Here is a 25,000-nt window from a genome sequence, read left to right as displayed (position 1 = left end):
TCTCCCCTTTCTCTCATCTCAGTTTCCTGCTTCTCCTAACCACAATTTCACCATCGCATCTTCTCCTCCTTTTTCATTCCATGCACGTTTCCTACACACTGCCCCCCCCCCCTCTTGTACGAGATCTCTCCCATTTCTTTGCATTTGGTTTCATCTATCTGGATATCTCATTTTCATCTTGACTCATGAGGGCGATCCTCGATTCTTTTCAATTCCCCTCCCTGTACCTATCTCCCTGGGAGCCTGGGGCATGACTAGAAGGAGAGCCTGATATTGTGTGGTGTGGCTTCAAACTGATGGCTGCCTCCGAGAACGACGCTGCTCAGCCATTAACCCTGGATTAACCCTGTATTAGCGCTGCTCGTCGGGTTAGCCCGCCGCTAATGTCTTTTATTGATCTATTACGGAGAGAATCAAATCGCACACAGCTCACAGTGTTTTCCCCGTGTGGTCCTGGGTTAGGTGTGCAGAGTGAACTAAGTGGCCGCGGTGGTTGACCTCAAGGTCAGGAAAGTCATCCCTGAGCACCTTGTGCCCCGCAGGGAAGGAAGATACAAAACCAACCGTTTGAGGAGAAGAACCACTGTTGTATTGTGGTTACAAGGAGTTACGCGAGACCCCACAGTCTCTCATCTCTTGACTGTGTGACTGGCGGTCAGCGGGGGGACACATGTGTCCAGTTGTTTCAAATGACAAGGATTTTGTTTAAATCTTTGGTAAAAGCACAATTGTTGCATTTCAAACTATTCTCCCTATGAATCACTTCCCAGTGTTGCTAATAGTGTGACATCATTGTGCACATCTCTGAGCAAACACACAGTGATACCGGCCAAGCTACAAACAAATAATGCACCTACGCTAAAATGTCCGCTAGTGCCGAACAGCAACAACATGTAAATGTGGAGATATCCACACTGTACAAATGTGTTTTAAAGAACAATATAAAGTTGTTCCATCAGCTTTACTGTCTATTACAGCAACCCACGACAAGAACGCATTTAACTGATAGCATATTGAAAGAAAGACAGCGGTTGCTTACAATAATGTCAGGAACAGACTTCTGAAAGAAGAATAACTAAACAGAACTACTTTGTAAGATGCATTGTCTTTTCACGTCAGACAGCCAACGACAACCTTTCCATCTATTTCTTAAGCCTAAATCTTTCAAATAAAGACATAGTTGCATTATTATTCTTATTCAAGCGTTAACCGAAAATTCACTCAAGACAGATTTAAAAGAAATGGCAGCCCACAAAACCGAGCCTCACACCAAGCCCCCCCAGGAGGAGTGCCGGGCTATGAAGCCAATTGTCGTAGTGGTCAAACGGTGGAATTACAACTTGCGTGTCCGTCATGTGATGCCAGGGACCCAAAAAGACATTTCCCATTGGGAAAGAGACTTCTGTAAATCAGCAGGTACATATATATTTTTAGGTAAATCAACTTCTCATCGTGAACACCTAGCCCTTATTTAAAAATAAAATGTGCTTATAGTCGAATCCAGAGTTCACTTCTCGTTCATGTGAAGAAGCGGTCGAGACGGAGCGTCTGGGAGGCAGGCTTTAGGGAAAACGCTAGTGCACTTGGGCCATGGGCCCATGGAGGATGAAGATCATCGGATGATCCAGGTAATTTCATCAGTCAGTAGTCGAGCCATTTTGGCTTCATGTACCACTGAGCGATTTGCCCGCCTCCTACGCTGTATCCAGTTCTTTTAATACATCCATGGCCCACACTGAGTACTGGTACCAAAAACTGAGTCGAGTCGAGTCTAACCATTCAGTGGAAAGAAGGCAGAAGAAATCACATCATTATGATCCCTTTGACTTCCTTTAAAAACCCAGTGAGAACTGCAGGTGAACAACACAGAAGATGATTATGGAGACTCATCCACAAATCTGGGTATAATCCTCTCTTATCCTCTTTTGCGGTACAAGGTTGCAAGGTTTATTTGCTACTAATCTGTCTCCATGTACCTTCCAACTACCGTTTGAAAAGTTGTGACGGGAGAAGAAACCGCAAGTTGGGTTGGCCGAAAGTTGCAGACCAACCAGTAATGAGAACCTCCCTGCTGTAAGTCATTCCGGGTAATAGTGTCAACTAAATGCTTAAATGCATCTTAAAATAAAACCAACAGTGCTGCTCATGGAGCATAGAGTGGCGTATTCTGGCACTTGTCGGAGTAAGGACCATTTCAGAGCGACGCTGCCTATTTTCTAGGTTAGCCTACTGCTGTATCTCCGAGGACCAGACCAGCTGCTGCTCACATTCATTTCACTTCCCATTAAAGGTGAAATAAATCAGGAGTCCCCACACAGCCTCCTTAGAGACGCAGGAAACACACACACATACATGCACAGAGAGGAAGTCAGACACATGTGGACATGCATAAACACACACACACACATCATGGCCTGTGCGTAGGTGTGCACATACAGTATAACCTAGGTCATATGCATTGAGGATGTCAGGTAGAGAGGAAATGCAGTGGATGTGTGCTGGTGTGTGCGTCTGCCTGTGTGTGTGTCTGTGTGTGTGTTTCTTTGACAGCGCAGCGGTGAGAGTGAGTGGGTCTGTGTGAAGGGGGGCTATTTCTGGCGTCTCATTTTTTTTTCCTGCTGCCGCAAAGAAATGCGATCGGCGTCCGGGAAACGAGAGCTGGCAGCAAGCAATCATCTGCCTGCCACACACACACACACACACACACACACACACACACACACACACACACACACACACACACACACACACACACACAGCACCTCACAGCGCCGAGCAACACGCGCCATGGCAACGGAACAGCCGCAATTAGAGCCGAAGAGCCTTTCCCCTCCATCGAGGGAGAGACGGAGAGCGATATGAAAGGAGGAAAGAAAGAGCAGGCGAGAGAGAGAGAAAGAGAGACAGGAAGAGGGGAGGGAGGGGGGGGAGACGAGTGTCAGAGAAACAGCACCGCACAGGAAGGAGAGAGGGAGAGGAAAGGAGAACACGATAAAGAGGTGAGAATGTACAAGAGTGAGGCTGTGAAGGGGAACGAGGGCCGAAAGCGATGGAGGAGGAGGAGGAGGAGGAGGAGGAGGAGGAGGAGGAGGAGGAGGAGGAGGAGGGCTGAATGGAAAAGACTAAAAAGCAGAGGAGACAGAGAGTGAGGTAGAGGAGGAGGGGGAGATATATCCAAAAAGACAGATTGCAAGACATGAGCGAGACAAACAAAAAAGATTACGTGCGAGAGAAACCAAGATAAGACGAGGGGGAAAAAAAAAAGGCGAGGAGGTTAGATAGAGAGAGATGGAGAGACGGGTGGAGGCGTGTGGAGTAGGAGGAGGAGGGGGGGCTGTTTCTCCTGTGAGCCGGGCTAATGAAAGATGAATGAGGGAGGCAGTGGTGGGAAGGAGAGTGTGGCTGCGGGCGATGCCTGGCTGAGCTGCTGTGTGTGTAAGTGTGTGTGTGCGGCGCAGTCGAGTGAGTCTCACAGTTGGCTGACTGGTGTCGGACAACAGGGATGATATTGTGTATACTGTATGACTCGGGAGCAAACGGTCAACAACAATAAACACACTTACGTGCTCTCACACACACACACAGACACACACAGACACACACACACACACACACACACACCTTTCAGTGGAAGCCTGTTGCCAACTGTAAGCATGGAGTCAATCATTAGTACTCGCGCAGCGTCTCCGAGCCTTGCTCACTTATTCAGACTTTCCATCTATCGCGCTGTCAGTCACTTTTTGAACCCGTCTCTCTCTCACCCTCCAGATTCTGTGCAAAATCCCTCATCTGCAGCCTCTCCCCATCTCCTCCAATATCCCACCCTACCACTCTGAACCACTTTCCAGGCATTCATTTCCCTCCTCCCTCAATCAGAGTTCACCTTTTTTTCCTGCCTCTAATTGTTGTGCCGAACATCCTGAGCTGTGAGAGAAGCGTACTGCAACAGCTTGGGTGAGAACTCCCTCCCGAGAGTGGAGGGCGGCCAGACAGAGAAGTCATCCTGACCCCGATTGCACTTCTTCCTCTCTCCGACTGACTGACTTCTTTTTTTTTTTCTTTCTTCCTCCAGACAAATCACATGCTTCAAAGTGCCAAAACAAGGCCCGTCGTGCTGCTGCTGACAGCAAATCTGAACTTTTATCTGACTAAAAGGGATAAACCTGCCAAAAACGAGCTTAATCCTTCGACACTATGTAAGGTCAGAATGTGATTCAATGGGACTTTTTTAAACTCCCTGAATGTTTGGCTGCTCCTGTATTTGACAAGGCATATATATATATTATCAATATATAACTTATTGAAGCTAAGGAGATGTGATAGCAGCTTTAATTTCTTAGAATAAACCAACTATGCTGCTACTTACTGTATAGTGCACTGTTTTCATTAAGATTTTTAATGCACCTGACAGGTCCAATTACAGAAACAAAACGTAAATACCAAAGTGACAAAAGACAAAACAAACACACACTAGGAAATTGTAACTACAAATTGCCACAGTTCCATTAAGTCTAATTGTACAATTCACTTGTTGAATCCAAATCCCTCAAGTATGATCAGAGCTCTGCAGTTTTAACTTGCAACAATTTAAAGCAACAAATGTTTTTACTCAATGATCGACATTTAAAATCAGGAGAAAAACCCGGACCTGTGGATACACTGGTTCCAAAAGCTCTGCCGGTTTATAACTTGTCCATTGTGCATGTGTGGCGGCCTTGAGCACAGCTAAGACAGAGGACAGGCCCTCCATTGTCCAGTGACAACATGTGATCAGCCATTCAAATGTGCCCCAATGCTTGTGCACTATCTGCAGGAATATGGTGTTTCTCCAAGGAAGTGGACATCATAGGGATCAACACAGGGATTTCTGTCACAGTTACGTGCATGACTCGCATTACACACACACTCACAGAGAAAATATTTCTGGAATTAGAAAGACACAAACAGGCAAGCATGTTGTGCAGATATAAAAGACACACACACACACACACACACACACACACATACACACATAAACATGTGAGCGCAGGCACACACGCACACCTGCACGGGTGCCCACACAGATACACTGACAGACAAAGAGACACACACAGACCTTTGGGACCAAAGAGGCTAACGTTCACCAACAGAATAAAACCCAAACAAAGAGACATCCTGTTTCCTGGAACACAACACCACTCAACCCTCTGTGCTGGTAGCAGCTAGTAAAACACACACACACACACACATACACACACACACACACACACACACACACACACAAAATCAGTTCATTGTTCATCGCCGCGCATGTGTTTCCTTGAGCCCGATTCATGTACTGGCGTGTGTGTGTGTGTCCAGTGATGCCACTGGCTGTGACTTTGAGGGTTGTTGCACGTGATTCTATGCTTGTGAGTGGCTATGGCCAGAAGTGTGTGTGTGTGTGTGTGTGTGTGTGTGACAGAGAGAAAGAGAGAGAGAGGGAGGGAGAGCAGATGATAGAGTAGGCTTTAGCGATTCCCTGGAGTGTGAGGCAGCGTTTACGGCACTCTCAGAGCAGCCAGAGTGATGAATATTTAAAGACGTGCCTGAAAGAGCAGAGGGAGGGGGAGCAGGGTGTGTGTGTGTTGGTGTGTGTGTGTGTGTGTTGGTGTGTGTGTATGCGTGCCTGCATGTGTTTGTGTTTGCATGCGCCTGTGAATGTGTGCACATGCTTAAGTGTGTGTGAGGGACGTTTTCTCGTATCTCCTTTAGCATTTGCTTGTGCTTGTGTATACCATATGCATGTGTATGAACGTATGTATGAGTCTATACGTGCCTATCTGTGCTCTTTATGCTTATATGTAGGAATTTAGAGCCTTGCATATAGTTTATTGGTCGGTATCTGTTTATGTTTGTCTATGGGCCTGTACGCTATGTGTTTTTAAATACAAGTGTTTTATGTCTGCATAGGGATTCATGCAAATGTATATCTTGTTGTGTATATATATATATATATATATGTCCACTAAGATATGAAATCCAGAGCCCCTGTGTGCGTGTGTCTGTGTGTGTCCAGCCTTGGCGCGGGGGCCTGCCCTGTGTGTGTGTGTGTTTGCACTTCACACAGCCCTGTAGGCCAGCTCTCTGTCTCGCTAAATGGGGATGAATAGCAGAGCGTCGCCGCTGCTCAACGGGAGACGAATGGCTACGGGGCTCTCTGTCTCCAGTTACACACCGATCACTGCCTGAGACGCAACAGCACAAGTGCACACACACATACATGGGCACACACACACACACACACACACACACACACACACACACAGTAGGAATGGTCACATATCCTCCCAAATATTATGTAGGCCACACGGCCACATGTGGCTAAGCTATCATACAGGCAATCAGGGTGTTCAAAGAACATGACATGTGACACCACAGACTTCTTTGATTTTGAGGATGTTTGTTATCGGTGTGTGAATAAGAGTAAAGAAATCATCAGACCAGATGCTTAGAACGGTCATTCTATGTGCTTTTTCCATGGGCTTAATTGTAGTGTATAACATTATACTCAAATGTCGCTAATCCTGATCGGAAACCTGGACAATCACTCCTGGAAAGATCAGAGATCAAAGCAACACCAAAAAGGAGGAGAAATTATAGTTTTGCCCACAAATCTAAGGAAAAAAATAAATAAATAAACATCACACACCTGCAAGCTATATCAAACTCAAAACTTATTTTAGTAAACACATTCAATTGAATGTGAGGAGATAGATAAATAACAAAGACTTGCAGACAAATAAAGATGAGAGTTGGAGCCTTGCATACTGCCTTTCAGCATCTGAGGAGCTCACTGGTTCAAGTAAACAAAACACGCCACGAAAGATATTAGGGTATACAGTACAAACCACACACCAGCCTACACACGCCGAGGCACAAACACGCATCCCTGCGCGCTGAATGCAAGATATTCCGAGAAGCGTAGAGGCGAGGAGCGGAAGGAAGGGAGTGTGGAAAAGAAAGAGAAAGCAGGAGTGAGAGAAAGAGAAAGAGTGCATCCTGGGATGCAGAATGCCAAATACAGTGAGATAAGAGTTAATGTATCCCCCCAGCCCCCTCTTCATCCCTCCCGTTTGGCTCTCTCTTTCTTCCTCCCTCCATCTATCCCTCCCTCCTCCTCCTCCTCCTCCTCCTCCTCCTCTGCCTCCTCCCCGTTTGCTTTGAGGGATGAATAATAACTGCTGCTCTGAGATTTCCTCCCTCGTTTTTCAAAGCGCAGAACGGAGATGGGGAAGGTCTGCCTGGCCCGGGTTGCGTGTGCGGGCGCGTGCACATGCACACACGCACACACACACGCACACACACACTCACACACACTGAAGCACAGACACGCACTAAAGCACAGACACGCACTAAAGCACAGACACGCACTAAAGCACAGACACGCACTAAAGCACAGACACGCACTAAAGCACACACAGACGCATGCACACACTGTCTTGTTCTCGCTGCTCGCCTGAAGCAGGGAAATCAGATCTCCTCCAGAGACGAGGCGGGGGGGCTTAGGCGCTGTAGGGAGCCCATACAAAAATCCCCTGCAAGCACGTATAGGGCTATACACACCACAAAACCCACACGCAGCATCGAGGGAAACCAAGAATAACTAGGAGGATGCGAGTTGCCTCCTGGAGCGACAGGGTGAACTCAAGGTTATAGACAAATCACCGGTTCAAGCCCCGCCGCCAGGGCCAATCCATCCATGCTGAAGCACCCCTCTGCAGGGCACGTAAGCCTGATTGCTAAAAGGCAACTAGTTCTCCTGCCATGTGCCTTGCTTTGGAAGTTAGGGCTTTGAGAGAAAGCCTTGAAGATGAGGGGGGAAACAGACACTAAATGGGGATGCCAGTTTCTCTGCGCTTGATGTCAAAAGGGGGAAATGGGAGGTGGTGGGTGGGGGCGGGTGTTTAAGGACAGCAAAAGGTCCTCATAAAAGACAAGCAGGCTGTCCAGGAGGAGCACTTGCACATCAAGCTGCGACGCACCACAGAAATCAGCAACTAGGTTCCGAGGAGAGGGCTTATTTATGCAAACAGGCGTACAAGCGCGCACAGTAGGAATCTAGACAAGCCTTGTAAACAAACACACACCCACACCATAAAGCACACAGGGGAGGCGATGTGAGAAGCAGACTGTGAAAACTCTAGTCGTGCCCGGGCAGTGCTTCCACACACATGCAGCTGAGAGAGAGAGAGAAAGAGAGAGAGAGAGAGAGAGAGAGAGAGACTGAAGTGGCACAGAGGGAAGGAAAAGAAGGACAAAGAGAGAAAAGGAGAAGGAGGAGGGAGAAGTGCGAAGGTGTGAGTGTCTGGTGCTACCTTTGTGTTGCCAAATGAGGGCAAGTGAATGAGTGAGAGAGAGAGTGATAAAGAGAAAGACGTGTATGGTAAAATGATGTATAATGACTCGTCCGCGCATGTGTGTGCGAGCGCGGGCGAGGAAAAAGTAGAAACGCTTTCCCATTTCAATTCGCAACAGCTGGTGTCGAATTAACACATTTACCAGTGTGCATTTGGAACAGATTAAAATTGTGTGTGTGTGTGTGTGACTGTCTGTGTGTGACTGTCTCTGTGTGTGTGTGTGTATGTGTGTGCGTGCGTGTGATTGTGACTGTCTGTGACTGTCTCTGTGTGTGCATGTGTGTGTGTGTGTGCGTGTGTGTGCTGGCAGATAAGGGCTAAAAACAAGAGTGTGTTTGTGTGTGGGAGTGTCTGTGTATTAACGCAATGGATCAGGGCAGGAGAGAGAGAGAGAGAGAGAGAGAGAGAGAGAGAGAGAGAGAGAGAGAGAGAGAGAGAGAGAGAGAGCGCAGCAGGGAGGGATGTAGAGTGAGAGAGCAAAGGGGGGAGAGAAAGAGGGAGAGAGCGAGAGAGAGCTCTACCCGACGGCTTTAGCTGCTGCCCTGGGCCGTCTCTCTAAGCCCTGTTTAGGAGGCTTTGGAGCTCAGATAGAAATAATCCCCCACTCAGACACACACACACGATAGGCATGCGCACACAAAATAAAAACGTGCACGCACGCACACACACAGGAATGCACACACGCAAATGCACGCATTCAAGTAGACGCGGACAAACAAGTGCGCACACACGCGGCAACAAGCAGCGACAGCACATTCGCCTTGACACGAAACCAACCACCCGCCTACACACACACACACACACACACACACAGAAACGCACACACACAGAGGCTGACTGCCGTGCGCTGCTTCCGCACGGCAGAGCACAGCGACATCAGCACGGCACCGTGACAAACACTTTACACACTCCAGCACTCAGCAGAGGGGAGGGAAGGAAGGAGAGGTGGAGAAAGAGGGGAGGAGAGGATGAGGCGGAGGAGGATATGAGCCAGGGGGTGGGAGGTGAGTGAGTAGGGGAAGAGGGAGGGGAGGCTAACAAATTAATAGGAGCCGGAGATATACACAGCCAGCGCTGCTGAACGGGGGAGGTGGAGAAGGAGGAGGAGGAGGTGGTGGAGGACGACGACGACGACGACGACGAGAGAGCAATTCATTCCCGTTTTCTCGCGGTTCGCTCTCTGGAGAAAGGCAGAGTGGAGCTGAGCGGGCGAGCAAGAGCGAATTTGTTCAAGAGAAGGGGGGAGAGAGAGAGAGAGAGAGAGAGAGAGAGAGAGAGAGAGAGGGCTTTGTGTGGCAAGGAGAGGAAACGTGGAGGAAGAGGAGGAGGAGGTGGTGCGGAGGTGACATAAAAACAGTGTGGAAATAAAAGGGGGCTATAACAAAGACGTTTTGAGCGTAAAAAAAAGGGAAGAGAAAGTGACATTAAGAGAGGGAAAGAGGGAGTCAGGATAGGGAGGGAAGGAGAGTGGTTTGGGGTTTGAACAGGATGCAGTTTGTCATCTTCATCAGCTGACAGTTGGGGCACGGGAGGGAGGGGACGGGAATGGATGGAGAGGTGAAGGAGGAGGAGAGGGTGAGAGAGCGAGGTGAGGGGGGGGGATGGGCAGTGTTTAAGCGGAGCCTTTGAGAGACGTTGACCCTATAATTGACCTGTGTCTCCGCCTACATCGCGGGCGACAAGCAGAGCCGCTGCAGCTAATCACTTAGTAACCCTGACCTGTCAATCACACCGTGTGGAGGGAAGAAGGGGGGGAGCAGTAGCAAATGAGAGAGAGAGAGAGAGAGAGAGAGAGAGAGAGAGAGAGAGAGAGAGAGAGAGAGAGAGAAAGAGAGTAATAACAGCACCGGGGTTATCATTTATTGGACCGCCTGCCCGCCTCCTCCCACCAACCCTCAGCTGACGAAGCCCTGGTTTTAAAAAAAGCCAATAAAATGCTCTATGCCTTCAACACACTCTCACACACACACACGCGCGCACGCAATCTCCTTTAGTGTTCGTCTGCTACAGAGAGAGCGAAGCTTTCTGAGAGTTCAGATAAGAGAGAGCAAGAGAGGACGGGGAAGAGGGGGGAGGGAGGGAGAGAGGGGTGACGGGTTGAGAAGAGATAAGATAGCAGCAGAGTGAAGCCAACATGCCAATAAAACAACGGAGCGCAGAGTTTATGTGCCGTACAGGTGTGTGCGTGTGTGTGTGTGTGTGTGTGGTACCTGTTGATGAGGGGAAAGATGGACACCAGCAGGTAGACGGAGGGATACCACTTCAACGGCTTGATCTCCTCAGCCAAGGAAACCTGGAGGAGAGAAGAGTGACTACTAACCCATGTAGAGAAACTGAATGAAAACCTTTGTCTCTCAAACACACACACAAAAAAACATGCACAATACACACACACACACACACACACACACACACACACACACACACACACACACACACACACACACAAACAAAGAGTCCGTGTCTTAACTGGAGGATCGGTGCACTGAGGCAAACAACAAAGGCCAATTAAACGCTAATAAAATATTAACCTGCTGATAATACGCAATATCCACACAGTTATGAAGAGAAACGGGGATTCCAATTAAACTGGAAGCCAATACTTATGCCGTAATGTGAAGGGGGATGAATTCAATATCTCGTGGACAAGCAGACAAGCAGGCAGGAAGACAGAGAGATGCGGCAGCCGCTATAAGTCGAGGAGGGGGAGAGCCTGGCGGTTGAGAGCTTTTACAAGCCGTTATCTAATTCCCTGGGGAGGAGGACTCCTGCGCCCGGAAGAGGCTGAGAAGCGGCCTCTGGATCGATTTTCTGCGCTGTGCTGTTTTCCCCCCCACTCCTCCTCCTCCTCCTCCTCCTCCTCCTCCCCCCTTAGGCTAGAACGCAGTAGCAGCGCAAAGCCTGCCTCTCTTTCTCTCTCACACAGTCACACAGCCAGGAGGCAGGCCCACAAGCTCTGGTCTCTACCCCCACATGCTGGAAATTAATTACTCACCAGAAAAACCCCGAGGCGTGCAAGCTCTAACGCAGGCATTTTAAACAATTCAAATGAAAATCACGAGAGCCCCCGGTGGTATTTCATCTTATATGTGTGTGTGTGTGTGTGTGTGCGTGTGCACGAGAGTTGAATATATTGAATATAAGAGCCAAGTTTCCACCGTGTAACGCATGTTGGCTGTTTGTGATCAACTGAACGGAGATCGGTCATATTTCCACTGTTACAGCATAAGCCTAGTCTATCATGATGGGGAGCTCTGACATCACTGGCCATGTCAAGCTCTGCCTATTGTCATCTCAAGTGTGTGTGTGCGTGTGCGTGTGCTGTGTGTGTGTGTGTGTGTGTGTGTGTGTGTGAATTAATGAGTCATTGGTAGATAGATAAAGGGCAAGCCAGAAGGCGAAGGACGCTAAGTGAAAAAGGAGATTTGTGGGTGTATGAGCCATTGTTGGTGTATTTTTTTTGGGGGGGGGGGGGGGGGGAAGTGTTCCAGAAATTATGATTTAAAGAATGCATGGAGCCAGTATTTCAGATAAAATGTAGGTGAGGTGTAGAGGCAGGCATTTGAGGAATTTCAATGCACAAGAGACAGGATGTGGAGTGGAAGGAGGAGGAGGAGAGCGGCTAAAGAGCCTGGTGTTTTTAATCACAGTCCTCCCGTGTCAGAGGCCCCGGCGCTGCTCGGGAAGCAGAGGGGAATGAAACCGTAATTATGTGTGGCGGGCGCAGCGGTCCCAACGTTAATGACGCATGCTAGATTACAGACGGTTATCAGGAGCAACCCGTCCCCTCTACCACCCGCTGCACTCACCCTCACTCACAGAGAAAAACCTACTCTAAAAATAACAGCATCAAGTTTTCTCAAATGAACTTGAACATGAAATTCAAGGACAAGTAGAAATCACTTCAAATATTTCCATGAGACATTATCATCATCTACGCCTGATGCAGTATTAAAGCAAATATCCATCCTAGGGTTTTATATGTCCTTAGACCCTTGCAGTGGACAAGGAAAAACTCCCCCTAAAGACCATTATAGGGTGAGGATGTGACTTGTTGATTAATGTAAGTAAAGAGCTTCAGAGAATGCATTGATAAATTATAATGTTATATATGTATATACAGCAACTTTCCCAAAATAAAATTGAAAGATTGAGATAAAGAAAAAAGCATTGCCTTGAACGAGTTCTCGAACCGAAAAGATCACTTATTAAAAAGACTTTTGCACAGATTTGAGTGAGCAAATGTTTTTTCCATTAAGTGATTCAGCTCCAGTACCTCAGCTAAGTCTGACGCCAGGTGAGCAATCTCATCTTTTAAGCCTTTGAAGAAAAAAAAAAAAAAAATACATATTTAAACATCTACAATATCATGACAGCTGAGCAAACTCAGGAAGATGGTGTGGCACAATCGAAAACTCCAAAACAGCTATAAAAATGGCACTTTTGGTGAGATTGTTTTGGCAACTAAAAACGCCATATTTTAATTATCTTCTTTTATTCTTTCTTAAAATACTTTGACTGCATGATTAGTTTTTTTTTGTTTTTATCCAGAAAACAAAGATTTTCAGGGACAGCTAAAACCCAAAAGCATCCTGTCAAGAAACAAGCAGTAACGCTGAGGGCTCAAAGCAACACACTCTCTGGCAGCTGGGGAGTCGATTCTTGCAAAAGGAGGTGTGTGTGTGTTTCGTCAAAGCCACATGTCGCGCTTGAGAGCCCTTGAGAGACAAACCCAACTGTCCTTGCAGCTTACGCATGGTGAGGATGTAATTCAGGATGTTGGTGACAGGTAAAAAGTCAAATCTGGCACATAAATGAGGATACACACATGCAGAGGCAACGCTCCCTAAGACACAAGGTTGTGCATGCGGGCGCACACACACACACACATGTAAACAGACACACGAGTAGACACATCGCATTGTGACTCAAGGCAAAGCTTGTGTGGATCAGTAAACAAACACCCTGGGAAGATAACGAACAAGCAGCTCGCTGTTTGCTCAGCCAGCTTTGTTGCTACCCGACGGGACAGAGCTGCTGTGTGTGCAGTTGTGCAAATGTGTTTGAAAGGTGTGTGTGTGAGGCCTTACTTAAACACCCTCTTCTGAATATCCTCCCGCTGACCTGTGCTGCTGCAAGACCTTGTGGTGTGTGTTTGTGTTCTCATGCATGACCACAAACAAATTGGTCGGGACACACAGAGATGTGTCACAACCATGTGACTGACGGCCCTTATAACTGCCAACACTAGTTATGTACGTCATCACTCCCTACACACTCACACACTCACACATCCACACTGACAGCGAGGGAGGGGGCCGGTGCCAGGCTGAGTCAGAGGGAGAGAAAAAAGATCAAGAATGGCGAACGCAGAAGACTACATGCGTGACCACACAAAACATGAGTAGCGTGCATGTGAGAGAGAGAGTGTGTGTGCGTGTGTGTGTGTGTGTAACAGGAACAGAGAAGATGTGAGGTGCAGAAGGAGGGAGATGTGGCAAAGTGAATGGAAATAACCAGAGCCAGCGGTCTTCTGAAACCCAGCAGGAATCGCTTTCTCTAGTTTACACCTGCTGCTATACACACACACACACACACACACACACACACACACGCACACACTCACACACAGACACACACATATGAGCCAGAGCTCGCTGGCTTGGCAAGCACAATCGGGGAGGCTGTTGTTGTTGTTTTAAAGCATCGCAGCGCGTGCATAAACTCTCATAAATATTCATGTCCATGAACCTGGCTTGCTGCTTTATTCATGCTGGGTATGAGTACAAGAGTGAGAGAGACGGAGGGAGGGAGGAAGAAAGAGAGAGAGGGAAAATGAAAGAGAGGGGGGGGGGGAAGAAAGAGAGCAAAGAGAAAGACAGAGAGAAAAACAGACGGAAACGAGGTGAGCGACTGGGAAAGAGAAATACGAGGAAACGGAGAGTGTGAAAAACCACTGCTGACTTATTTACACTCTGTGCAACACATAGCAATTAGCCCACATGAGTGTGTGTTAGTGTGTGTGTGCGTGCGTGCTAATGCCACACAATCATGCACACACACGTCACTCGTGAGGGTTACGCCAGTTCAGTGTGCAGTAATTACATCTGCCACTTAGGGGCAGCATCTACATAACCTTAACCCTAACCTGCCCCCCCCCCCCACACACACACCTCGCCCTGCAGGGTGGAGGTGCAGAGCAGAGGAGCGGGAGGAAGGGTGAGGTAACTAAAAGAAGAACAACTAGGGACTGCTGCTTTTCAACTTTTCCTGTGTATCACTGTGACACTGATCACCTTCGTGGCGGATGCTAGGTGGATTTTAGAGCTTTACATTTTCATGATTTGGCGTATATATAGTCATGATGTGTTGGCAGGTAAGGGTTAAATGTCGTGCTGGAGGACACTAATATATGCAGCGTCTGTAGCATAGCCAGGTGAGTTGATATAGTCCGAGAGAATTGATTTTATTTAAAAAGGGGCAGTCCAGCAATTTAGTACTTTACTTCCATAAAGTTGTCAAAGAGCAGAGGTCAAGATATCCTGACTTTTAGTCCCTCGGGTCAGAAACCTCTGCATCCTACATTTCCCATAATGCAACCAATAACATCTTCTTGTAAGACCCTTCCTGCCTTGTTTTGACAGGCTGAGTTCCCATGACTAGAATGACCTTTAAGCTGTAAGTATACTCAGTCAGAATGGCTTGTTGGATGGTCAGATTTCTTCAGATCCACAACTACCCCCCCCCCCCCCCCAACACCTTTCTGTATCCGGCCACTTCTGTAACTTGACAATCTAACATTCACACACAATTCACGCCATGTCATGGTCGGTTTTATGAACTTCTGTAGGAGCATAACCCGACACATGTAAGAGCCCCTCTCTAAGAAGAAAAAGACATTCAATTAATTTAAAATGAATATTAATTAATTTTCTCTTTCTTCATTCCCCTATTTCCCTACTCATGTCCTGACTTCTCTAGGTATTAATATATTTTAGAGGTAGCTTTTCCTGTCCCCTTCTGTTCCAGTAAGGTCAGAAGCAGAACTTAGAGGCAACACAGACCCAAAATTTAAAACACACGTACGCATATGTGCACACTCATATTTAAATATACATGCACAGGCACACACAGTGAGAAGCGTCGGTGTCACGAGGTCAAATTGCTCCCTGCTGTTTGACACCTACCAGCATGACCACCAAAGCTAATCCTGCACACACTCTAATCCTCACGCTCTGTGTGTATGCGTGGGTACAAACGTGTGTATGCCTGAGTGTGTGTTGTGAAATGTGACGGTCAGACAGACCATTACCTTTCGTCTCTCTCTCTCTGGGTTGAAGGTTCCCAACCATGACTGCATCTGTGCAGAAAAGACACAAAATGGAAAGAAAAGGTCAGGTCAGTTACTTTGGCCAACAATAACAAAAAGCAGAATAGTGGTTTGATCATTTAAATAAGTCGTTTTTTCCTAGGGAGGAGTGGCCTGAGGTTTAGAAGGAGAGTGCCTGCAGTGACAAACTGGAACAAATATGACATTGGCTATCACTCCAACGCAGAATCCCTCCACCTTATTACTCGTCACTGCAAAAAAAAAAATCGCCTAATTCACAGCAGAGTGCAGAGCGTAGATGCAGAGGGGAGCACTTAGACAGCTCTCCCAGCATCTCACAGAAAGAGGGTACTGATCAGCTTCAGCGCACACAATATGACATGAGGAAGAGGAAGAAAAAGGGAAAGGGTGTAGAGAAAGGGGAGACATTTCTTGAAGAAGTGTTAAAGAAAAAGGAAAAAGTGGATCAAACATGGCAGATCTGAGATCTCCAGAGAGAACGTGGGAATACTTTTCGCTCTTCCTCTGTCTCCTCTCTCGGGGGAATGGAGGGAAAATGTCAACAGACACGCACAGGAAAACTCACACGCACGCACACACACTACACCCATGCACAAGACTGGGAATTGTGATGTTGGGATAGGGGTGGGGGGGCCGTAGGAAACCAGAAGGTTTATGTAACCCAAGACATCAGAGACAAATCTCTGGAGGCCCAGTGTGAGCTTCACACACACACACACACACACACACACACACACACACACACACACACACACACACACAAAGAAGCTGCATGAACGCTTTGCACTAACAGCTCTTCTGTTCTGCAATTTATTAACTCAATGTCGCCATGGCTTCTCTGCTCTGACGTGACCGTCATTGTAGATCTGTGTGTGACCGCGGTGTGTTTGTGCAGGGCGAGAACAAAAAAAACTGCCATTTGGTCATTAGACTGAACTTGTTCCAGAGCACCACTTTCCATCCAAAAATCAACAAACACTATTTAATACGAGGAAAATCATCAGGCTTCGGCCAGGTCTCCAGTGTGGGGACCTCGCTTTCGGTGCAATCTCTTTAAAGCCGTGCCACCGGAAAGTCGAGCAATTCAGACAGTTAAGTGTTGAGGCGTGAGGCTTAAGAGGGAAGGAGTGGGCATGTGGAAATCGCATCCATAAAACAAACACACCACCACACTCCCAGACCTCTCTGTCAAGCCTGATAATGACTCATTAGTGTTCAAATCCCTCTAGTTAGCATGAGCTCACTCAGTCCCTCAGAATGTGTCCGTGTTTTTCTAAATAATCCTGTTGTAAACGACTTGGACTTGGTAAACTAATGAGGTACGGAGTCGTTTTCACCCACGACCCTCCCTCCCTCCCTCCCTCCCTCTCTCTTTCTCTCTACCCCACCCCGTCTGTCTCTGGAAAGCGGAGAAACTTCTTCGTCCAGCTAACATCCCACCTCTCTTCGCTCAGCCTTGCTCGGCTTTATCCCTTTCCCCGATGCGTCGCCACCTACCCCGCTTTCAAAGCTTTTGAAATTCTTTCAAGTGAGACAGCCTGCAGCTGAAAAGAGATAAGGCTTGAGCTCTTCATAAATATGATAGAGAAAGCAAAACGGCAGACTGAAAAGAGAAAGAGACATAGAAGCAGAGAGAGAAAATTAGGGGGAACGGGAAAATTTGGAGGGGGGGGGCTGTAGAGACAGAGACAGATGGAGGTGGAAAGGAAAAGAGAGGGAGGGAGAAAACAAGAAAGGTGGGAAACGGAGATACAGAGAGAGACAGGAGGTTGAGGGAGAGACGGCTGAATACTATGAGCTGAATGAGTTATGAGACGCAGGTTGCAAAGCAGCTACATTCAATTCATTCTCTTTATCACATCCATGATAAAGAGCTCTTTTCCCTTCCCTTCCCTTCAGCTACCCGCTGTCGGTCTCCGAAGTTGTGTGTCTGCAGCCCAGCTATCTTTAAATCTGTCTCACCGCCCCATCGCTCACTCTCCCACCCAAACAAAGAATGCTCACGGTGACAATTTTTTTGTGGGCCTGTTGTGACTCTAAACTGATTCCCCCTTACTGCTTTTGTATTTGATGAAAAACATCAGTAACCAACAAACATGTTGTTGTAACACATGTCTGCCAGCACCTTTCCACTGGCGGTACAGCTACATGGTGTGGCGGTGTGTGTCATCTGATCAGGGGAATGAAAGCTATGCGAACTTCTAGGAATTCTAGGAACACACAAGCAGCTTCTGGGCTCCTACTGCACCCTTACAATGTAGCCAGAGCTACAACGCAACATGGAGAGGAGATCAACTAAGTGGTAAACCGTTGAAATGATTCATAACCTACACAAATGGACTTATCTGAGTAGCTGGAACACGTGAATGGTGGAGCATATCTATGATTCAGAGTCTCTGCTGGGATTGTCTCCACACAACATGGAGATTGCTGAGCCACCGGCTAGCAGCTAGCGGTCCTGAGGGGGAACCGGAGGGTCGGCGCTACGCCTCCGCAACACCACCGCGGAGGAGAGTGCAGAGTGGCAGCCATTAGCTAGCCAGTGGGGCGCGCACACACAAGGAATCGCATGCACGCGCGGCCAGCCGGACTAAAGGACACACACACAGCGGGAGTGAGACTTCATTCTCTGCTCAGGACTACAATACTCCACTATATCTTAAATTGCAAGTAGTTGTTTACTGCTATATTAATGTTCTGCATGTCAGATAAAGAACCTTTAGATTGTTGTTGATAATCGGAGAAGCATTGTTAATGTAATGTAACAACTGTATTACAACTATGACAAAATGAACCCTAGACCCACACCGAACCCTAAAATAATATATCACAAACGGAAAATCATTTTGGAAGGATTGTTTTTTTTTTAACTCTCTATTTGGTGATACGTTTTTACAGTTTTCCTCCCATGTAGAGAAATACAATAACACACAAGCAGCAATCCTGTCTGAGATCTCAGAGATCTCAGAGATGTCAGCTTTCACTAATGTCACTCTTCCTAAAGGTCACAATGCGCTGGGATTCAGTTAAATTGCCAATGTCTTTGGCTGCTGCCGACTGCACGCCTGTTGAGCACTCACCCTCGCATTGGCCACGCAGATTATCCTGGCGTAGCAGCAGATCATCAGGAAGATGAGGCTGAACAGAGGCACGTACCATCTGCAAAATCACAAACACGAGCAGGTCGTAAGAAAACTGCAAATGAGCAATGTTAATAATAAAAAGAATACACCTGCTTGTTTTCCTTATAGTCTTGTTTCCGGGGGAGGAACAGGAGGTGTGGAGTACTCTTTTGGACCAAAAGAAAATGTCAAATCAAGAAGAAAAACACCACAGGATTTAATTAATTTCTAATCCACAAGTAGAGTGTCATATATCCTAATGAAATGTATACCCTGATAGGGTGTAATAACATACCAGGTGTCCAACGTTGAGATATTAGGGCTGTCTAAACAGATTAGAGAGAAGCTCATGTAATAAGATTTCCTCTGCAGGAGTGCAATCTGAGAAGGCCATTGTTGTTAGATACGACTTGCTGTGTATCTGAACAAAGGTTTGTTTCTGAACTGATTTTTCACTTATTATTATTCAGCCTTTAAATCATCGTACTGTTCTATTTTAAACATTTCATGCTCTCCCATAAAAACTCTTTGAAAGAGTCAGATTGATTACTCGTGCACAGTTAAGAATGATTATGTAAAAGGCGGTACTGTTTAGGTGGTGGACACTGGACAGTATTATTCAAAAACAGCTGATGCACAGAGGACACACAGTTTGAACATAAAAAGCACAGAGTGCAACAGGCCTGACTCAGCTCCTCTGGACTGCTCATAGTTTCCGTGAGTAGAGAGAGAGAGGTAGACAAAGAACAAAAGATAATGGCAGCAAAGTCACAACACTGGAAATGTGTGACATTCCTACGGATGAAGGGTTGACAATCAAGGGAGGTGCGGTGGAGAATAACATGTCAGGTATTTCTGAGCGGATGAAAGAGAGCGAGAGGAGCGAAGGGAAACAGGGGTGATGGATTTGTTGGAATGGCAGCCTTGTGTTATGCAACCTCTTGGGAGGTGATGTAAGCTCGAAGGAGTTTCAACCTCTCCCTGTTATCATGAAACGGGCCTTTGTCTCGCTCAGATAGACACGTTCCTGGCCACCACGTCTCTGTTCGGCCTCAGTAACTCTGAGCAGTAGAGACAGTGCTGTGCGACATCCAAGACCTCCTGAGCACCTGGCACAGGCAGGGAGACACCGGCCAAATGCAACTACGTGATTAACATGTTAGATTGTGCAGAGGGAGAACATCAAGAGTAGTCACAGGCGTAATCACGACCCCACAGGAAAATAAGTTCAGCTGACATTTAAAACAAAGGGACTGAATCTGCCTCTGACCCATAAACACACACATGGTTTCAAAGGAAAATGGACGGGGAATAAATGTCCAACACTGTGCCTGAAAAGTCCTTGAAATGTGTGCTAATAACTGAAACTTTTAGCAGTATCAAAAAGGCAAATAGTAGGTTCTTGGCCTAATTTAACTTCGTCCACACTTGTTTTCAGAAAAGCCTCGGGGTCGGAAAGAAAAACTCACTGAGCGGTACGAAATTAAACTTTTTATTGGCAGGGGATTCCGAGACGGTAGGCCTTTGTTTCGCAGCAGGAAACACTGGGAGGGGAAAAGGCTGCTTTGCACATCATGTTCCTTTACATCTTGTAAGGAATATCAGCTTACAAAGAATACCCTCTTTGAACGTGTGCGTGAGTGCCTGTGCGCATCCACGCAGGTTCAGTAATGGCATGGGACAATGATGAAAGCATTTCAGGGGAGACCTGCACGAGCGTCACCTCGGTGTGATTTAATAACCTGCTCTCCGGAATAAACAGGGTCCAATTACGCCAGCGCACGTCCCGTTAATGATGGAGAGACGAGGTGGGGGGTGGGCGGGCTGCTGGAGAGGAGAAAGGAGGGGGTGGCCTTTTTAACGATAGCGTGGGGGGCTGCGAGGAGGAGTGAATGACGGGCGGCAGCTACAAAGTGCTCTAATTAGCATGATAATGATCTGCCATTAGAGTCCGCTGTGCTCTACAGCTGAGCACTACCCGGAGAGAGAGCGAGAGCAAGAGGGAGACGGCGTGGGGGGGAGGGAAATGAGTGAGAGAGCGAATGAGCGGCAAAGAGAGAAGATTGTGAGAGTGGGCAGGGGATGATAAAAGTGAATACAAGAATAGAGGTGGAGATGGAAAGGTGGATGGATGACGGCAGCATTGGGTGATTTAAAGACAGGGAGAGGGATAAGGTCGTGGTGAGAATCAAAGCAATAGCAGAAAGCGGCAGCAGCCAGATCGACCATGAATGGATGGACAGAAAGACGGTTTCCAGAGGACAACAGTGAGCAAGGATGGAAGCCTGAAACTGGCAGAAAGAAAGATCATCACCGACGCAAACAGATTCAATCTCTCTGCCTCAGTCGGGCCGTCCCTCCAGCGCAACTCTGAAGTGAAAAATGAGGCTTGGATGAAAGAAGCCTTAATTGAAGTGCTCGGCAGGAGATGGGAGTTCTGTAGGGACCCGACTGTGCGGGTTAGTGCTCAACTTTGACAAACAGGATCCCACTGCTGAATGAAAGATCACGATCTACCTGTTCAACCGCTCAGAAAGGGATGGCACAACCCGGGAGACAGAGGACACAAGGACCAGGAAAAGCAGGTATAGGGTGCGTCTCACCAGATGCATGAATGCAAACGTTAAAAAGGAGCAAGACTATGAGTCTACATTCATGCTAGTGACTCTGTGAGGCAAAAACAGGAGGACAATGTTAATCATCTTAGTAGTGTGTTGGCATGCTAATATTAGATAATTAGCACTAAAAGCCACAAAGGTCACCTTGCTTTTTTAAGGATACAGCTTCTGGGAACCATGAATGTCTATACAGAAGTGTGTGCCAGTCCATTTAGTAGATGTTGAGAAGTCAGTTCTACCAAGAATATCATTGAAATCCATCCTCTGAGCACATGATGGCAATCCATCCAACAGTTGCTAAGACATGTAACTAAAAACCAGAAAAGTCAGTTGATCACCAAAATCTAAAGACTTCATTCGTCTGTACGAGAGTCCACGACAATCCAACCAATTAATGTTGAGATGTTTGAATCTGGACCAAAGTGGTGACCGTAATTCTATCAGTTTTTCGTTGCCATGTCTGACTGCGGCCAATGATACACAGCGACAGGGACCTCTAGGAGCGGTGACTCAGCTAAGCTTGAGTGCTTCCAATTGCTGACTCAACCTCTGGAATTCTGCACCTCCGTCACAAAACGCTGTCCTCTGCTTTTCATTCTCCTTCCTTTCATCCCCTTTCACACCGTCCTCCTCCTCCGAGCCTCCCCCGCCTGCTCAGTCCTGTCTGCACTGCTTCGCTGAACTCTGATGAAGACACACTACGGGGCGTGGGCAGACACGAGGGCAATCTATTTCTCTCACTCTCGCTCTCCCTCCCGTCCTGCTATGCCGCCCCTCTTTCCCTCTCCTGCTGAGTAATTCCCAGTGTCTCCAACTGTACCCCGTAGGTCTCCCCTCCCACCTTTTCCACTGTTCACCTTTAATACTAAAACCTCTGCTCTCCTGCGCCTTTTCCCGGCAAGCTGTCAGCAGGGTGTGTGTGTTTGAGTGAATGTTTTTCCTTGACGGGTGCTGCCTTGGCCTCTAATCTCTCATCTGGTTTGATGTAATTAGAGCTAATGAAGATTCCCTGATCCTCTGAGCTACTCGTCCCCCTGGGCCACGACAGCGTGGAAAACTAGAAAGAGCCGGAGAGCAGAGCAGCGCTGATAAAAGAGACACAGGCTCGTTTAGCGCAGCTGATAGCTATGTGTTGTTCGGCATGTGTGTGTGTGTGTGTGTGTGTGTGTGTGTGTGTGTGTGTGTGTGTGTGTGTGAGTGTTTGTCTGCGCGAATCTGCCTGTGTGTGTGCATGCTTATTTGTTTAGAAAGATTGATTCCCTGCTGATGCTGCGAGCAGCAGCGCGATTACCTTGGCTCATAACAAAGTGTTGTTTTGTGCATGTGCGCGCGAGCGTGTGTGTGTGTGGCTAAGCGCCTGTGCTGGGGGATTGGCAGAACCCTTGCAGACTTAGGGCCAGTTGCAGAAAGCAGTAGACAGGCATAATCCTTCATAGCCGTCCTAAACACTTAAATACACAGTGTAGCAACTCCCCTAAATCTGACAAGGCAGAGACAGACACAGGCACATCCACATATGTGCACACACACACACACACACACACACACACACACACACACACACACACACACACACACACACACACACACACACACACACACACACACACACACACACACACACACACACACACACACACACACACACATCTTGGCCTTACACCAAGAGGGAAAAAACCCTGCAGGCTCCCCTGACATGCAACCCTTCACATTTCCCTGCAGAGACAGCCCTCTTACCGCCTCCTCCTCCCCATCACCCCCAGTGGGGGAAGCTTTGATGCCGGCGCTGAAAGGGTCTACTTACATCCCAAATCTCCAGGCTACGTGATCGTCTGTGATCCAGCTGGGGGAAGAGAGAAAGAAAGAGAGAGAGAGAGAGAGAGAAAGAGAGAGAGCGGTGAGAGGGTTACAAAGGAAAGGGAGAGCGTGAGCGGAAGAGAGACTTGTGTGACTGCGGAGGGGAAAAGCTGTGCAGCTGTAGCTATTAATAAGCCGAGAGTGGAAAGAGAGAGCCGAGCCCGGAGATTAAGGCTCTGTCCCAATTCTCATTCCACCGCCTTCACTTCTCGGCCTATTCCCCTTTTCCTCAACCCCTTAACTACCCTCCAAACAAATAATGCCTTTCCTATTCACCACAAGAACTGGAGAGTCTGAGGAACATCTTACTCTTCAAAGATCTGCTGATAATTGCCAAATGTGATCACATAAAATCTGATGAGAGACGGAGCCTCTCTTGAGCTGGAATGAGGCCAGTAATGCGGCCCTCCTTGAAAGGAAAAACATTTAACAGAAGATCTGCTGTGACTGACTGAAAAAACATAAAAACGGTGCTGTAGCTGGACGTTTGGCTGTACTCACCACCAGGCTCCTGCGGGGCCGTAGTAACCCTTTAGCAGTGGCAAAGAGGCCATGACCAGAGGCACCCCCCACGCCAACAGATGGTACAACCTGATAAAAGGCAGACATTTATTTCATTATAAGCACAGAGACCAGGGAGCTTCGCCCCTGAGAAAGACCCTGATGACTAAATCAATTATTTTCTTCTTCAGTTCATCCCTTTGTTGGCACTCACATCAGGGTCATTTTTCAGGTGTAGAAAAATGCCTATACAGCCAGAGTGCCAATTACTCATGGTAATATAAACCATAATTACTCTCAGTGTTGTGGAAAACATGGTACAAAAGGACACGTCTGCATCAAAACCACAAACAGGATGTGGATTTCTCAGCGGGTGCTGGTAACAACAAAATGGCTAAACTGACCTTTATTGCATCTATTTTTAAAAGAAAGCTTGAGAGGCTCATACGTGCTGCAGATGAAAAATGATACGATCAGTGACGGCCTTTTAAAAAGTTTGAAAAAGATGAGGTGTGTGCTCCAGTGTCTTGGGCGTAGGTGTGGGCTTTATAGAGCGTACAGCGTCGCCCGGTCAATAGAGGGGAAGTCCTGCCCTGACTTGTTCCAAGTGTGGTCAATCGAGCGGTGGTGACATGGCTGACACGCACTCAATCCCTTTCGACTTGTGTGGCACACACACGCACAGTCTCAGTCTGATTACACTGGGGCACACTGTATCTCACCTCTCTGCCCTCATCTGATGGACGGCAGCGTGCGAGTGTGTGGGAGGTGGTGGAAAAAGAGAGACGGCTGGAGGTTTAAATAGCGCAGAATAGTGGGTGGGGAAGAGACATAGGAGTTGTATAGATCCAGAGAGAGAGAGAGAGTTTAGATCCAACACAAGAGGGAGTGTGAGAGAAAGGGAAAACAAGGGAGGACGGGGAGAAAAAGGAAATGGTGGGAGCGCTAAAAGAGAAAGCAGCGGAGGGAGAGTGAGAAAGAGACACGGACAAAGAGAGAGAGAGAGAACAAGTCTGTGTGGTGGTGGGAGGAGTGATATAAATGGTAAAATCAGTGCTGCCAGTCTGGTGTAGTGATTGGTGCAAGGGGGGGGGGGGGGGGCCTTGTCAGGAAATCAATGTCGAGAGCTGACAGTCCCGCAGACACACTCACACACAGACATGCTGCAGCACA

At 47.5% G+C, this 25,000-nt stretch overlaps 1 protein-coding gene across 1 annotated transcript in view; it reads right to left on the bottom strand.

The window, feature by feature from the left end:
• Window positions 1–25,000, bottom strand: part of LOC115026591 (cyclic AMP receptor-like protein A) — a 41,337-nt gene that overhangs the window by 6,813 nt on the left and 9,524 nt on the right. Inside the window, exons 7-11 of the mRNA XM_029459463.1 lie at window positions 23,828–23,917; window positions 23,274–23,312; window positions 18,810–18,888; window positions 15,691–15,738; window positions 10,589–10,671 (exon numbers count right to left, since the gene is read on the bottom strand). Of these exons, the coding sequence (XP_029315323.1) occupies window positions 10,589–10,671; window positions 15,691–15,738; window positions 18,810–18,888; window positions 23,274–23,312; window positions 23,828–23,917 (339 nt within the window). The remainder of the gene's footprint in view (window positions 1–10,588; window positions 10,672–15,690; window positions 15,739–18,809; window positions 18,889–23,273; window positions 23,313–23,827; window positions 23,918–25,000) is intronic.

Source organism: Cottoperca gobio, chromosome 21 (assembly GCF_900634415.1).
Source record: "Cottoperca gobio chromosome 21, fCotGob3.1, whole genome shotgun sequence".
NCBI classification, from domain to species: Eukaryota; Metazoa; Chordata; class Actinopteri; order Perciformes; family Bovichtidae; genus Cottoperca; species Cottoperca gobio.
Note: the sequence above shows the minus strand (reverse complement) of the source record. Positions and strands in the feature narration are given on the sequence as shown.